This window comes from Dermacentor albipictus, chromosome 6 (genome assembly GCF_038994185.2).
Source record: "Dermacentor albipictus isolate Rhodes 1998 colony chromosome 6, USDA_Dalb.pri_finalv2, whole genome shotgun sequence".
NCBI lineage: Eukaryota > Metazoa > Arthropoda > Arachnida > Ixodida > Ixodidae > Dermacentor > Dermacentor albipictus.
This window is the reverse complement of record NC_091826.1, coordinates 142421246-142437007: the sequence shown is the minus strand read 5'-3', so window position 1 is coordinate 142437007 and position 15762 is coordinate 142421246. Positions and strand designations below refer to the sequence as shown.

The window sequence follows — 15762 nt, the reverse complement described above, 5'->3', positions numbered from 1 at the left end:
TCGCACGCACGAAGATGAGCTCACCAGTTGGGATTCACTTAAGACACAGCTTCGAGACTTGTTCGGCAACCCCTACGGTCACCAACTTGCCGCGCAGAAGGCGCACTCCGGCCGTGTGCAGACGTCAACAGACCCCTATGTCACGTACATTCAGGACGTCTTGGCTCTGTGCCGCATAGTTGACACCCACATGACTGAGTCTGACAAGGTTGCCCACATCCTCAAAGGCATTGCCGATGATGCCTTCAACTTGCTCGTTTGCAACAACGTAGCAACGGTGGATGCTGTTATAAAAGAGTGCCGCCGCCTGGAACTCGCTAAAAGCCTACGTATTGACCAGCAGTTTGCCCGTCTGCCCAACACCCCAGCGACATCTTCCTGTGCCGACGCTCCTCGTCCCAACAACACTGCCGATGTTACGAGGATCGTCCGGCGTGAGATCGAGGCCGCCTATCCGGCTGCCTTCGACTCCAGTCCCACCAACACATCTGCAGTCCCGGTCTCACTGATCCAGGCAGTTGTCCGCCAAGAGTTCGAAAACATGGGTCTTCACACCATCTGCTCGGCCCATCGTCCTGATACCCGCCCGGCTTCTTCGATTCCGCCCCGTCCCGCATGTTCTTACCCACCACGTTTCCGCAACCCATCTGAATGGCGCACTGCTGACGACAAGCCCATTTGTTTCCACTGCCATCGAATCGGGCATATTTCTCGGCACTGTCGCAGTCGCTGGAGTTTTTCAACCCGGCCTACTTATACTGCCTACTCTCGCCCCCCAGGTGGCCCTTCTCGTTCCTATGCTGCATGCTCTGATAACGCTGCCGCTGATTCTCCTGCACCGACCCGCTCCTATTCTCGTTCGCCTTCGCCCCAACGCCGACAATCTCGCTCTCCCCAGCCCCATCGCTCCTATTCGCCGACTCCCTTCGGACGCCGCTCCCAGCCGGAAAACTAGACGATGCAGCGCCTCGAGGTGACGCTGCATTGCTCTCTACACCACCAAATCCTCTCCTGACGTTGCCCACTCATCTGAACCTTCTTGACGTGCAAGTCGACAGTGTTTCTGTGTCTGCACTCATAGACACTGGGGCGCATTTGTCCGTAATGAGCGCTGGCCTTCGTAACCGGCTCAAGAAAATTATCACGCCCGCCACGACGCCTGTTGTCCGTGTCGCCGATGGCGGAACAGCCTCCGTAATTGGTAGGTGTACCGCCCGCGTCTCCTTCGCCGATCGCTCAACAATCGTGCTATTCACAGTCATCGCTCACTGTCCCCACGACATCATCCTCGGCTTAGACTTCCTCTCCGCACATTCTGTTCTCATCGATTGCTCCGCCAGTACTCTCCGCCTCGACCTGCCTGTTCTGTATCCCGCTGAACAACACCCTACACGGCTCAGTTCCGTCGACTTCGTTCGCTTGCCATCTTCGGCACTGACTTACGTTGACTTCGTGTCATTCCCACCAGTCCCCAACGGTCACTACATCGCGGCTCCTATGCAAGACGTCCTCCTAACACACGGGATCACAGTACCTCATACAGTTTTATCTATTACAGCGAATTGCGTCTGCCTGCCAGTGGTCAATTTTGGCTTGACGACACAAGTGCTGCCACGCGGGATGTCTCTGGCCCATCTTTGCTCATTCGAGGATCACTCTGTAGCATCGATTTCAGTAGACGACCATTCAGCCGATCCTCCTCTACCGTCGCAGTCGGCAACTTGTACCATCGCCAGCTTACAGAAAATGATTGCACCCGTCATGCCCTCCGAGCACGCTCATGCGCTCTACCGCGTGCTGATTTCCTACCAAGATATTTTTGACTTGAACGATCGTCCTTTGGCCCAAACAACAGCTGTCAAACATTGCCTTAATACTGGCAATGCCCCTCCTATTCATCGGCGCCCGTATCGAGTATCACCAGCTGAGCGTCAAGTTATTCACACCGAAGTTCGCAAAATGCTTGCCAAAAACATTATTGAACCGTCATGTAGTCCATGGGCGTCACCTGTTGTGCTGGCAAAAAGAGAAGGATGGCTCATGGCGCTTTTGCGTGGATTATCGGCACCTTAACAAGGTTACCAAAAAGGACGTGTATCCCCTACCTCAAATTGATAATGCCCTTGACTGCCTCCACGGCGCTCGCTATTTCTCCTCTATTGACCTTCGCTCCGGCTATTGGCAGATTGCCGTGGACGATCTCGACCGCGAGAAGACTGCCTTTGTAACACCCGACGGTCTTTATCAATTCAAGGTGATGCCGTTCGGTCTATGTAACGCTCCTGCCACTTTTGAACGCATGATGGACTCCCTTCTTCATGGTTTCAAATGGTCCACATGCTTGTGCTACTTGGATGACGTTATCGTATTCCCCCCAACGTTCGCTACGCACCTCGAGCGCCTCTCAGCAGTCCTGGACGTTTTTCGGCGAGCCGGTCTGCAACTCAACGCATCGAAGTGCCAATTCGGCCGTCGCCATATTACCGTCCTTGGACATCTCGTTGACGCGAACGGAGTGCAACTGGACCCAGGCAAGATCCATGCTGTTACTCACTTCCCTGATTCGAAGTGTGTCAAGGATGTGCGCAGCTTCATCGGCCTTTGCTCGTACTTCCGCCGTTTCGTGAAAAAGTTCGCGGCCATAGCACGACCACTAACCGAGCTTTTGAAAAAAGACGCCCCTTTCCAGTGGGGCGATAACGAGGCCTCTGCATTCTCCCTTCTAATCGACCTTCTCACAACGCCTCTCGTTCTGGCCCATTTCGATCCTTCTGCGCCTACCGAAGTCCGTACTGATGCCAGCGGTCACGGAAATGGCGCAGTACTGGCACAACGTCGGCGTGGCCATGACCGTGTTATCGCTTACGCCAGCAGGCTCCTCTCGCCCGCGGAGTGCAACTATTCCATCACTGAGCGTGAGTGTCTGGCCCTAGTTTGGGCGGTTGCGAAGTTCCGCCCATACTTATATGGCCGACCCTTTTCCGTTGTCACAGACCATCACGCGCTTTGCTGGTTATGCTCATTGAAAGACCCTACAGGAAGACTTGGTCGCTGGGCCTTACGCCTCCAAGAATATTCGTTCTCTGTCGCCTACAAATCTGGCCGGCTACACAAGGACGCTGACTGCCTGTCTCGCTACCCGGTAGACGAGCCTGATGACGCCGACAGTAGTATCGCCGACGGCATTTTCTCTGTGTATGCCTTCGCTAACATCGCCGATGAGCAGTATCGAGACCTATCGCTGCGAGTACTCATCGAGCGTCTGCGCTCTACACCCACTGACGCATCCGTTCGCCGATATGTCCTGCAATGCGGCATTCTGTACCAAAGGAACTTCTTCCCTGATGGCCCTGATCTTCTTCTTGTCGTGCCAAAACATCTACGACAGACTGTGCTCTTTGAGATGCATGACGCACCCACTGCAGGACATCTTGGGGTAACCCGCACGTACGACCGCGTCCGCCGCCGCTTCTATTGGCCTGGTCAGGCTTGCTCTGTCCGACGCTATGTTGCTGCCTGTGATCCTTGCCAGCGTCGGAAAACACCTCAGGTGCTACCTTCCGGTTATTTACAGCCGATCGTCGTCCCTGTGGAACCGTTCGGCTGCGTTCACACTTGGTCTCGGAGCAGGCGGAAGCAGAAAAAACTTGACAAAATCCGCCCGCCTAGGCGGAGAAACGGGCAGAAAACCAAGTGGCGAAAAAATCGGTCTCGGACCGATTTTTTCGCCCAGGTGGAGCGGGAAGACGTTCCGCTTTACCGGAAGCTGCAATCGCGTGTAAACATCCGGTCGAGAACTTGCGTTCGGAAACATGGCACTGAAAATGTCGGCTGCTATGCTCATCGACGCCGTCAAAAGCCACCCCGTGCTCTATGACAAGACTCACCATCTGTACAAAGACACGCACCACAAGAATGATATTTGGGCGAAGATAGCCGAAGAGCTGGGAGTAAGCAGTAAGTACTTGCACATTTTCTCTCGCTACGCTGGTGGTGCTTTGGTGGTATAGTTTTGGAAGTAACTTATGCCGAGAATGCTCGGTCAGCGCCGCTGTTAGGAGCAAGTGCGCGCCGTGCTTTCGTCTCATTTCTTTTACTTGCCATTGTAATACTTAATGGTTTCTTTTGAGCGAAAAACTGAAGCAACGCATGCAGAAACCGTGTCTACAGCTCCTAGCACCGTGTGGACTGTAACACATAGGGTCGAATGGGTATATCACTGTTTCTGTCGCCGCACCGCAAGCCAAGAATCCTGGCAAGTAAATCCAAAACATCGAATGTAGGCATGCTGAACTTGTGCAGTTGCTATATGCAAAAACTTCGACTGAATAAATGAGGTGCATGTTGCACGCACGCTTAGTCTGTGCCGCGAGCTCAACCAAACAAAGGTGACACTATATGCCGTTTTCTTTTTTTTTTTTGTTAAGCAAGTGGCACTCCAGCCAAATTCAACTTTGTACATGCAAATTCAGCCATTGTGTTTTATAACAGCTGCTCAGGTGACAGCATGTGGTCCTAAAGAATACGGCTATGCATTCGCAAACAGTTATCTCTTTTGCCACTAGCCTTTGCACGGCAAAACGTCTTGCCTTGATCACAGCATGTGTAGGTGGTTCACATTTGCTGGTACCATCACATTTGCTGGTACCATGTTGCGCAGGTGCCTTATGCCAGAAGAAGTTTAAGAACCTCAAGGACACCTTCACAAAAACAAAAAATCAGATCAAGGATTCGATGAAAAGTGGCGCTGGTGCCCATGACGTGCCCCTCGTGAAGTGGAAGCACTTCGAAGCAATGACGGGCATAATGGAAGCTGTTTATCAGGAGCCAATGTAAGTCCTGTCTGTGTAGTCACAAACTTGCCTGGGAAGTTGTGTTTGAATGGTCAGCTGGGTTGTTGAGAGTAAGTGAAGTTACCATGCAGCATCATTTGATTTTATTTATTTGAAGGGCTGTTAGTGGCTTGCTGTTACCTTTCTGGTATACTTGGCAAGCATGACGTTGTTCATAAGATTCACCTCTGCTGCATTTTTTACTTGCTGCTTCTGCGAGCAGGAACTGCAAGGGTATCTGGTTTCGCTGTTCTTTGGTGCCTTATTTCATATTTTATTTTTCTAGCTTGTGCAGCAACCTCGAATTTGGCTCCTTTGATGGGTAAGTGAATGAGTGACATGTATATTTGTAACATCTCTACAGTCTGTAGCGCATGCTAGTTCACATATTCTTCAAACTCTATGACAACGCTCGCTGCTAGGCTGGCCCATAGTTGGTGACAACTTCAGCGTCAACCAGAAGGACACATCGTTAATGTGGCAGTATTTTGTAGGTATGGCTTTTTTCTGATCATTAGTGGGCCTGATTGGAAGAAGGGCAACACAGGCCAAATAGCTAGGATCCATATGTCTATCGCGAAGTACTACATTAAACTACCAATTTGAAACAGTGGGTAATCTAGGAATGCATAAGTTAAAGCTACATGTGTTGTGAACATTAAAATGTTTCAAATCCTCACGGTACTTTGCCTAAGCAAAAAATTCAGTGGCTTGTGCATACATTGCCATCTCCGATTCTTAGAGTGTGCATAATAATTCAATGGTAGGGATGGTAATGAGCAAGTTCTGAGAATGTATTTTATTAGTCGCTGTTTAAACACCACACATTGTTAAATTACACATTGATATCAGTGAGCACCAGCTGCAATTGGTTTAGTTGTTATTTATGCATAATGATCGTAGCTGTAGGCCCAGCAGCAGCCAGTCACGATATTGAAGATGTACTAGCAACAGGAGATACAGACGACTTCGAAGAGATGGTGGTTCCAGAAAGTTTAGAAAGTGCACCGCATACAGACACACAACCTGCAAGCAAGACAACGGAATGGTAAATGTCATTATGGTATAAAGTTTGCTAAAAAAACAGCAAGTTTGTTTCTTCAGGCAGCCTGACAATGCAGAAAGTGATATTGAGCCAGAGGTGGTGCTTGACACAACTGAAACGTATGTAGGACTAGGTGCCCCTACCCATTTATGTATACATTGCCAAAACTAGCTCACCAACATCTTCCCTTACAGGGTACCAAGACCAAGAAAAGTGGCAGACATCCAAAAATCCCCTGCGGTAATGTAGGAATTGGTTTTGTGATAGTCAACAGTACTGGAGACATCCTTTCTTTTGCAGCCCCGATGGCAGTGTTCCCTCCAATGCGGCAGTTGCTGCCGCATGCCTTGACCACCTGAAGGCAGTTAGAAAAGAGTGCCGACAAAAAGAGGTGACCCAGGACACTGTCTACCATTTCTGCATGGCAGCTGCTGGATTTTTACGGTCACTGCCACCTGATGACCAATTTGACTGTATGTGTTCCATCCAAGCCACCATTCAAGAAAAAGTAATGGAAGTGAGGGCTCGGAGGAGCGAAAAATAGTCCTGAAAACATAGCTGCGTGGTATAATGTACATACATTGTTTTTTTTTCTCTGATATTTATTTGTGATATTTAAGTGCCATTGCGTGTTTGTCATCCACTTCTTACACAGTTGACTCCCATGTCGCTACCCATGCCAGCGCTCCCATACTGCCCCTTCTTTTGCGAAGGCGCTGAGTGGTCTGTGACTGTACATACAAACATGTCTTTCTCAAATTCCTTGCCTCAACGTATTGCGAAATGAAAATACATATAGAGCTGTGCTCAAATTTTACATTAGGGATTATTGTAATTTTCAGAATATTTCCAGCCATTACTATGTCAGGTATTTAAGTTCTGGGCATCGTCTTGTTTGAGATTCCACACTCATACTCAACAATCATTACCTAGCAGCCCTGTGGCCAGTTTTAGTCGCATTCCTTTCTTTTTTCTGATAACATGTCGTATCCCAGAGCCTATAGTGCCTCGAACAAGTCCTCTATGGCAGAAAGTTAGTATCCGTCTTTTTCCCCTAGAACTATATGTGATACTTAAGCTCTTGTGCAAATAATGATAAGGGCATGGCGTGTTCAACTCATCCTGCACTGCACAGAACTATACATTGCAAAGTTTTTACCTGTGATACGTATTTATTGACAATACTAGTGATATTTAAGGCCTTGTCCAGGACAGTAAAAACAAGGGTTTGTTGTTCTTTGATCTTGATGCGTGGTGTACAGAACTGCACAGTACAATCTGCCAATTTTAAGATTTGTGTACCAAGTCTGTAGATGTGATAGTTAAGCTCATCTAAAGTTGTGAAGTAAGTGTTTGGAAAGCTCAGAACTGCGTGGTACATTTAGTACCCATTTTTTATCCTTTTGATATAAATTGTACACTCACGATCGTGGAAAAAAGGGCTAGTCATGCTGTGCACAGAGCTGCACAGCCTAGTGTTTGTATCCAGCTTTTCCTTGAAAGCGCCTTTTCTAAGCTGCACTATGTTTTTAATCAGAGTACTGTTTGCAATACGGTCACATGTATACAAGAAATATTTATTGCAAATAAAGACTTACTTTCTATCTGGTGGTATCGATGATGCTGTCTTGCCAGGGGACCCTGCCATCATCAGAAATGCAGTACTGGCAAAGCTTGTCCCTCACAGCATAGGCTTGCCTAAACAAAAGTAAATAGGCAAGTGGCACAGTTAGACAACAGAAGTGTGTGCAGAAAATGTACTACAGTAGGTTTATAACACAGTACATCGTTTTCTGTCAAGCATTAAAATAAAAGGTGATATTTGGGCTTAATCTGCCACTTAAATACTCAGAGATAATCACAAGGTTCAGAATGCTGGGCCAGAATAAAGTACCTAATATGGCTTGTATACTATATCAGCAATGTATATGTTTCCATATTGCTTTGTGCAAGACGCTGTACTGCAAAGCCAGAATTTGTTTATAAATTGTTATTGCGAGTCCTTTATTTTAATGTGTCAGAATATGAATGTCTTGGAGAACACAATACTTTTGGCTAAAAGATAGTCTTCCGGCAAAGTAGGTTCGAACTACAAGTAGATAACAGATAAAAACAGCTGTTGCTAGAAAATAATTGCACCTGCAGCCAGAAATGCTTTTTAAGCGAATGGGCTATTCAGCTCGCACATTATTTTTCAGTATGAGATATGCTTATGCACAAATCTATAAAAAAGACAACGCTCTGCAACACAGATGCAAGAGATTGTTTGTCAAACTAGAAATACCTGGTTGAGTTAAAGCCTGTAGACTGCAATGCAGACAAAGCATCTCTGCTGCCTTCTTCAGCTCTCCAGCTGTCTTCAGCCACTTGCCCTTGCCAATCCTCGCAGTCAGCAGTTCCTGGTGGACAGTAAGCAGCTCGAGACCCAGGCGATTCAGGAAGTAAAAAATTGTGGAGCGCTACACAAGCACACACAATTCTGTTCACATTATCGTCCTTTGCTTTAAATGGCCGTCGAAGAATTCGCCATCTCTGTGCCATAATGCCAAAAGCATTCTCCACCACTCTTCGAGCTCGGCTAAGTCTGTAGTTGAAAATTCTTCTCTGATGTCTCTCTTCAAATGGCTGACTTGCATCAGATGTGTCGGCAAACAGTGGTTGAAGGGCTGTAACAATGTACAAGATGAACTTGATGTAAAAAAAATTACAGAAAAGCAATGTGCCACTACAAGAACACACAGCACAAATGGCATAAAAAGACTATTGTAGCTTACTTTTGCGAGAATAAGGTCTCATCATAAAGGTCTTCAGACGGAAAGCCTAATCTCCAACAAAAAAATGGGGCATCCTGCCAATGCTGCCAATCTCGGAGTCCTCAGGAATTCCAATTTGATTTGCCAAAATCAACTCCTGGAACTTGCTGCGGGCAAACACGCCACCATCGGACTCGCTGCCAAAGTGCCCAATTTTGACATACAGAAACCTAAGGAAGTACACAAAACATTTTATATTAGAAGAAAATGCATGTAGTAGTGTTGTCATTCGGTATATTTCAATATGTTCAAATGAATATATGGGTCAAACCTCCCATCAGTTTTATCTTGTAACATTCATCTCTTTTTCTTTCAAGAAATAGCTAATGATGACGAGATTAACGTAGCGTAATCTGACTTTTGTGTTGTATCTAACCGATGCATGAAATGGTTAATGGATATAAACACTAAGGATTTAAGTCCGAAGTCATGTAGATCAAGAACCACTAATAGCCCACTTCCTTATTATCTTACCATTCAATTGTAATCTGGTAATTCTTAGTACACTAGGAGTAACTCGGTAACTAGGAGTCCACATCATGGCTAATCTAACTTGGTTGCTATATACCAAATACACACCAAATACATACCCCGCACCTCCACCAAAATGTTGCGGGAAGAAAGCAGGCCCACGAGTATAAAATAACTTATATTTACAAATGATGGATATGGCGTTCAGGCAACCGCCAGACTTCGTCTTTCTCTAGTCCAATTCAACGTCTTCCTTCACTTCACCGTAACAATATTACCAATGTTAAGCACATGCTTGGCTATTTATGCTCTAACTTCCCTACTGCGCTTCCTTTCTTAAATTAATGGCTGAACAATGCAAATCATCTGTACCTGTAACTTGCATCACTTATCGCAAGCAATGACTTGCTGAAACTACTTTTGTAGTTCCTGTTTAAGGTTCCTGATTTGGCGGGGCACTCAATGACCACGTGTTTGCCATCAATGGCTCCAATACAATGAGGCAAGTGCCACTTCTCTTCAAACTCGTTTGCAACCTAATGAAAAAAGCAGAATGAAACACTACTGAGCGAAATCCACATTATAAAACAGTAAAATCTCAGCCATTTGTGCAAAGCCTCAAGCAACGCAATCTGAGGTAAATGTCGCTTTATAGTTTTGCTTTTACCTATGCAACACTAACTGTGCAGAACACACAGCCCATACTGAGTATTGCAATTCACAGTCTGTGATTGAACTTTTACATGTTCAAGAACCCCAGGTTGTCCAGGTTAACCTGGAGTCCATTACATCGTACCTCATATTGAGAACATAGTTTTGGCACATAAAACCCCAGCATACAACATATAGTGCTACATTTATTGTTTCTTACATTCCGACTGCATGTACAGAACCTAAAGTAGGTACTGAGTAACAGTATGTGAAGCTCTTCAAGCTTACATTGCTGAGCACATGCAAATCTCTGGGTTGCAATGCGTTAATACTCAATATCTGTGTCTCTATAGGAAATTGTGTCTTCTAGTTTTGCTTACTGCAGAAACAGAGGCTTTCAGTGCTGTTCCTAATGACTTAGTTATACAACTGCAGTAGTCTGATCTGCTTTAATACAGTTTGAATTTGATTAAGTAAGAAGCAAAATTAGGAAAGTACATACCTGTGTGTTTAACAAGATGCAAAATTTCAATCTATGTGTACTTACTGCATTTGGAAAAATCGAACCTTCTAAGCTGATGTATGAAGTGTGAATTCAGCTTCGCGATTTCTCCAAAACAGTAGCGTCTTCTCTACTACACTCACGTTCCTGAGCGCAGGGTAGGAACCTTTGTTGGGAACAGGTGAAACATCTTCGCTGAAGAGGTGCACAATGTGACATATGTACACTGAGAAGGGCAGAAAAGATGAGCACCCGTGTTCTCTGCCAACTTGTTTTGTTGAACTCCTGGGTATGTGTGTTAATTTGCTCGACGCTTCGAGCAACTAAATTTATAACTTGTGCAAAAATTAACATGCATTTTCATTCCGATTTTGACTTCAACCTTCATTTTGTAAATAATCAAGTAGGAAGCACTAGCCATGGCCAGTGTATGGTGACAGAGATTTTGTCATTTTCATCAGTTTTTTGCAATACGAAAAATGCATGCTATCATTTGGCATTTGAAGCTGTTTGGTGGGCATGTGTGAATACTGGATCTTTAGTTCAAAGTGAATAGTGATTTAGGACGAATATTTTCGAATCTAACGTATGTTGTGCGAAGTCGCGGCAAACTCCAATGAATTACTAAACTTTTTTATTTACCGAGGATAACTTGGGAGTTACGAAGTGAAACTGCTGTTTACTACTTCTGTGGAAGAATGACATCCAAATTTGGCCCAGTAGAACTTGTTAAAGAAGCGTCGAAGGTATAAAGAGGTTAATTATAGCAAGACATGATTCATCTGCGTCTATGCACGCAAGAAGCTAATAAAAGGAACGCAAGAGTAAAACAGTGCGCAAATTAAAAATAGAGTCTTGAAATGACTAGGGGAAGTGTAAACACGAGATAGTGCGGCACAGAGGTTTTATTCTGGTTAGACGTCTCGGCTACAATTATTAGACGTATCCGCCTTTGTGGTGCTACCGTTGACGGCGCACGCCTCGCACGTAAACTCATGCCGATCCGTTACAATAATCCTGCCCATTCTTGATGTGCTTCACGGCACGGCATTATGCTTCGCTGCATGACAAAACTGTACTGCGACAAAGGTTAATGAAATGCGCCGATCATGACACTTTGTAAAAACAAATACTAATGTTTCTTTAGAAGCGAATATCTAATAACACAATATTCGAATATTCGCAAAGCCCAATTGTTTGGATATTCTACTTACCTTCAGCCACTCAGCTGCCGATGACGGACATTTTACATAAATAGGGCCAACGACCCCCCAGATTGCTTGACAGACCTCGGCAATTATCTTGCAGGCGGTCGACCGTTCAGCCAAGAAATTAAATGACGACGTCCTTATTGTTTCGCCAGCTGCCAAAAATCTAACGGAAGAAAAACAAACACACGTACGCCTAGCTTTTAGTGAACCCATAACTCTTCCTTCGTATGCACGAAAACACCGCACAGGTGCACAAATTCGAAACCATCGTGCAATCGAAACACGGACATGACAGTGTGCTTACCTCACAGCCAAAGCTAGGCGGTGGTCTGGCGGAATGGCCTTGCGGAACTTGGTATTCGCTTTTGTTATTCTAGGCCCCACCAGTTCCAAGTGTCGAACAAAACTTCGCGGCGGCATCCTTAAATAGCTAGCAAAAAAGAAAGCACAGTGTGAGCTTTCAACAAGACGAAACAACGAACTGTCAACAGTACTTACTCGCGGTAGTACTCAACGTCGCGTGACCTGAGGTGCGGCAACAAAGCGTTGGCGTGGCCCAACATCTCTCGCTTCTGCAAAGCTGGACGAACCCACCATCGCCGCTTCCGAGGTGGCCGCTTTTTCCGTTCTTCATTGTCCATTGACAGAGAGCAACTGACCAGAAGTATCATAGTTACTTCCTCTTCCTCGTCTATTGCTGACTAAAAAGCTGCAGACGACAGACGCAGTTGCGCGAAACTAGCTTTTAGTAACTGATGGGTCAATGAATGAACGTATGCCTTGAAATAGCGTGATGAACAGTGCCACCACGCGGACAAAGGTACGCAAACTAGATAGATGTGGGCGAAAGCGGAAGTGGTTTCCGCTGCAGTGGCGAAACAAATGTGAACGTTTTGTACATGCGCGGAAAAGATTTTCTGGCCGCTTTGGCTTTTCCGCCCGCTTGCCGTTTCCCAAGTGGGAACGTAGCCTTCTTTCGTGTTGGATTAGACCTCCTCGGTCCCTTTCCCACGTCATCCTCTGGGAACAAATGGGTAGCCGTCGCAACTGATTACGCCACCCGATACGCTATCACGCGAGCTCTCCCTACCAGTTGCGCCTCTGACGTCGCGGACTTTCTCTTGCGGGACATTATCTTAATGCATGGCGCCCCGCGACAGCTGCTTACTGACCGTGGTCGTAACTTCCTCTCGAAAGTTATCGCCGACATTGTGCGCTCCTGCTCTATTCAACACAAGCTGACTACCTCATACCATCCTCAAACCAATGGCCTGACAGAGCGGTTAAACCGTACTCTTACCGACATGTTGTCCAAGTACGTTTCGAAGGACCACCACGACTGGGACGTTGCCCTTCCTTACGTCACATTTGCTTATAATTCTTCCCGGCACGACACCGCTGGATTTTCTCCATTTTATCTATACTCTACGGTCGCGAACCGACGTTGCCCCTTGACACGGTACTTCCTCCTGCTGCGATCTCAACAACCGAGTATGCGCATCGCCCTCGCCGACCATGCACGCCAGCTTGGCCGTGCTCGACTGACGGACTCGCAAAACACGCAGCAGAGTCAGTACAACGCCCGCCACCGTGATGTACAGTTTTCGCCTGGTGCACTCGTGCTCCTGTGGCCGCCCTCCTGTGGTCGCCCTTGACACGGTACTTCCTCATGCTGCGATCTCAACAACCGAGTATGCGCATCGCCTTCGCCGACCATGCACGCCAGCTTGCCCGTGCTCGACTGACGGACTCGCAAAACACGCAGCAGATTCAGTACAACGCCCGCCACCGTGATGTACAGTTTTCGCCTGGTGCACTCGTGCTCCTGTGGTCGCCCTCCTGTGGTCGCCCTTGACACGGTACTTCCTCATGCTGCGATCTCAACAACCGAGTATGCGCATCGCCCTCGCCGACCATGCACGCCAGCTTGGCCGTGCTCGACTGACGGACTCGCAAAACACGCAGCAGAGTCAGTACAACGCCCGCCACCGTGATGTACAGTTTTCGCCTGGTGCACTCGTGCTCCTGTGGCCGCCCTCCTGTGGTCGCCCTTGACACGGTACTTCCTCATGCTGCGATCTCAACAACCGAGTATGCGCATCGCCCTCGCCGACCATGCACGCCAGCTTGCCCGTGCTCGACTGACGGACTCGCAAAACACGCAGCAGATTCAGTACAACGCCCGCCACCGTGATGTACAGTTTTCGCCTGGTGCACTCGTGCTCCTGTGGTCGCCCTTGACACGGTACTTCCTCATGCTGCGATCTCAACAACCGAGTATGCGCATCGCCCTCGCCGACCATGCACGCCAGCTTGTCCGTGCTCGACTGACGGACTCGCAAAACACGCAGCAGAGTCAGTACAACGCCCGCCACCGTGATGTACAGTTTTCGCCTGGCGCACTCGTGCTCCTGTGGTCGCCCTCCTGTGGTCGCCCTCCTGTGGTCGCCCTTGACACGGTACTTCCTCATGCTGCGATCTCAACAAACGAGTATGCGCATCGCCCTCGCCGACCATGCACGCCAGCTTGCCCGTGCTTGACTGACGGACTCGCAAACCACCTAGCAGAGTCAGTACAACGCCCGCCACCGTGATGTACAGTTTTCGCCTGGTGCACTCGTGCTCCTGTGGTCGCCCTCCTGTGGTCGCCCTTGACACGGTACTTCCTCATGCTGCGATCTCAACAACCGAGTATGCGCATCGCCCTCGCCGACCATGCACGCCAGCTTGCCCGTGCTCGACTGACGGACTCGCAAAACACGCAGCAGAGTGAGTACAACGCCCGCCACCGTGATGTACAGTTTTCGCCTGGTGCACTCGTGTTCCTGTGGTCGCCCTCCTGTGGTCGCCCTTGACACGGTACTTCCTCATGCTGCGATCTCAACAACCGAGTATGCGCATCGCCCTCGCCGACCATGCACGCCAGCTTGCCCGTGCTCGACTGACGGACTCGCAAAACACGTAGCAGAGTCAGTACAACGCCCGCCACCGTGATGTACAGTTTTCGCCTGGTGCACTCGTGCTCCTGTGGTCGCCCTCCTGTGGTCGCCCTTGACACGGTACTTCCTCATGCTGCGATCTCAACAACCGAGTATGCGCATCGCCCTCGCCGACCATGCACGCCAGCTTGCCCGTGCTCGACTGACGGACTCGCAAAACACGCAGCAGAGTCAGTACAACGCCCGCCACCGTGATGTACAGTTTTCGCCTGGTGCACTCGTGCTCCTGTGGTCGCCCTCCTGTGGTCGCCCTTGACACGGTACTTCCTCATGCTGCGATCTCAACAACCGAGTATGCGCATCGCCCTCGCCGACCATGCACGCCAGCTTGCCCGTGCTTGACTGACGGACTCGCAAACCACGCAGCAGAGTCAGTACAACGCCCGCCACCGTGATGTACAGTTTTCGCCTGGTGCACTCGTGCTCCTGTGGTCGCCCTCCTGTGGTCGCCCTTGACACGGTACTTCCTCATGCTGCGATCTCAACAACCGAGTATGCGCATCGCCCTCGCCGACCATGCACGCCAGCTTGCCCGTGCTCGACTGACGGACTCGCAAAACACGCAGCAGAGTCAGTACAACGCCCGCCACCGTGATGTACAGTTTTCGCCTGGTGCACTCGTGCTCCTGTGGTCGCCCTCCTGTGGTCGCCCTTGACACGGTACTTCCTCATGCTGCGATCTCAACAACCGAGTATGCGCATCGCCCTCGCCGACCATGCACGCCAGCTTGCCCGTGCTTGACTGACGGACTCGCAAACCACGCAGCAGAGTCAGTACAACGCCCGCCACCGTGATGTACAGTTTTCGCCTGGTGCACTCGTGCTCCTGTGGTCGCCCTCTCGTCACGTCGGACTTTTCGAAAAGCTTTCGCGATACACAAGGCCCTACCGCGTGCTGCGCCAGGTGACGCCTGTGACTTACGAAATTGCTCCTGTGAGCTCAACCTCGTCATCTACTCTGGCATCTGCTGATGTCGTGCACGTCAGTAGGCTCAAGACCTACTACACTGCTTCATATTCTGGCCTTTAGTCGCTCCGGGACGGCGCTTTTGCCGCCGGGGGTAGTGCTACGGGAGGAGGAGGAGGAGGAACTTTATTATTGGAGAAACCGTTGCGCGGTTTATTCCTGGGTGGTTCCCTCTGACAGGGCTCCACTGGCGATCGCGTCTCGCCGGGCCTGGTCGAGGGTCGCCAGTTGGCTTCCCAGGTCCAGTTCGGAGAGTCTCGCCTCCCAAGAC

At 48.7% G+C, this 15762-nt stretch overlaps 2 protein-coding genes and 1 long non-coding RNA gene across 6 annotated transcripts in view; 2 read left to right on the top strand and 1 right to left on the bottom strand.

Moving 5' to 3' along the window:
• The window catches only part of LOC139061386 (EGF domain-specific O-linked N-acetylglucosamine transferase-like), a 309778-nt gene that overhangs the window by 27210 nt on the left and 266806 nt on the right, over window positions 1-15762 (top strand). The gene's annotated exons all lie outside the window — the stretch shown is intronic.
• Window positions 4839-7481, top strand: LOC139061388 (uncharacterized). Its single transcript, XR_011515427.1, has 3 exons — window positions 4839-5154; window positions 6072-6117; window positions 6178-7481. It is a non-coding gene; the product is annotated as an uncharacterized lncRNA (long non-coding RNA).
• LOC139061387 (uncharacterized) lies at window positions 8462-12152 on the bottom strand. The gene is made up of 6 exons (XM_070541376.1): window positions 12024-12152; window positions 11830-11955; window positions 11529-11688; window positions 9534-9697; window positions 8652-8860; window positions 8462-8543 (listed from the first exon to the last, which is right to left on the bottom strand). Exons 1-5 carry the CDS (start codon window positions 12086-12088, stop codon window positions 8698-8700), a joined length of 678 nt encoding a protein of 225 aa, XP_070397477.1. The 5' UTR covers window positions 12089-12152; the 3' UTR covers window positions 8462-8543; window positions 8652-8697.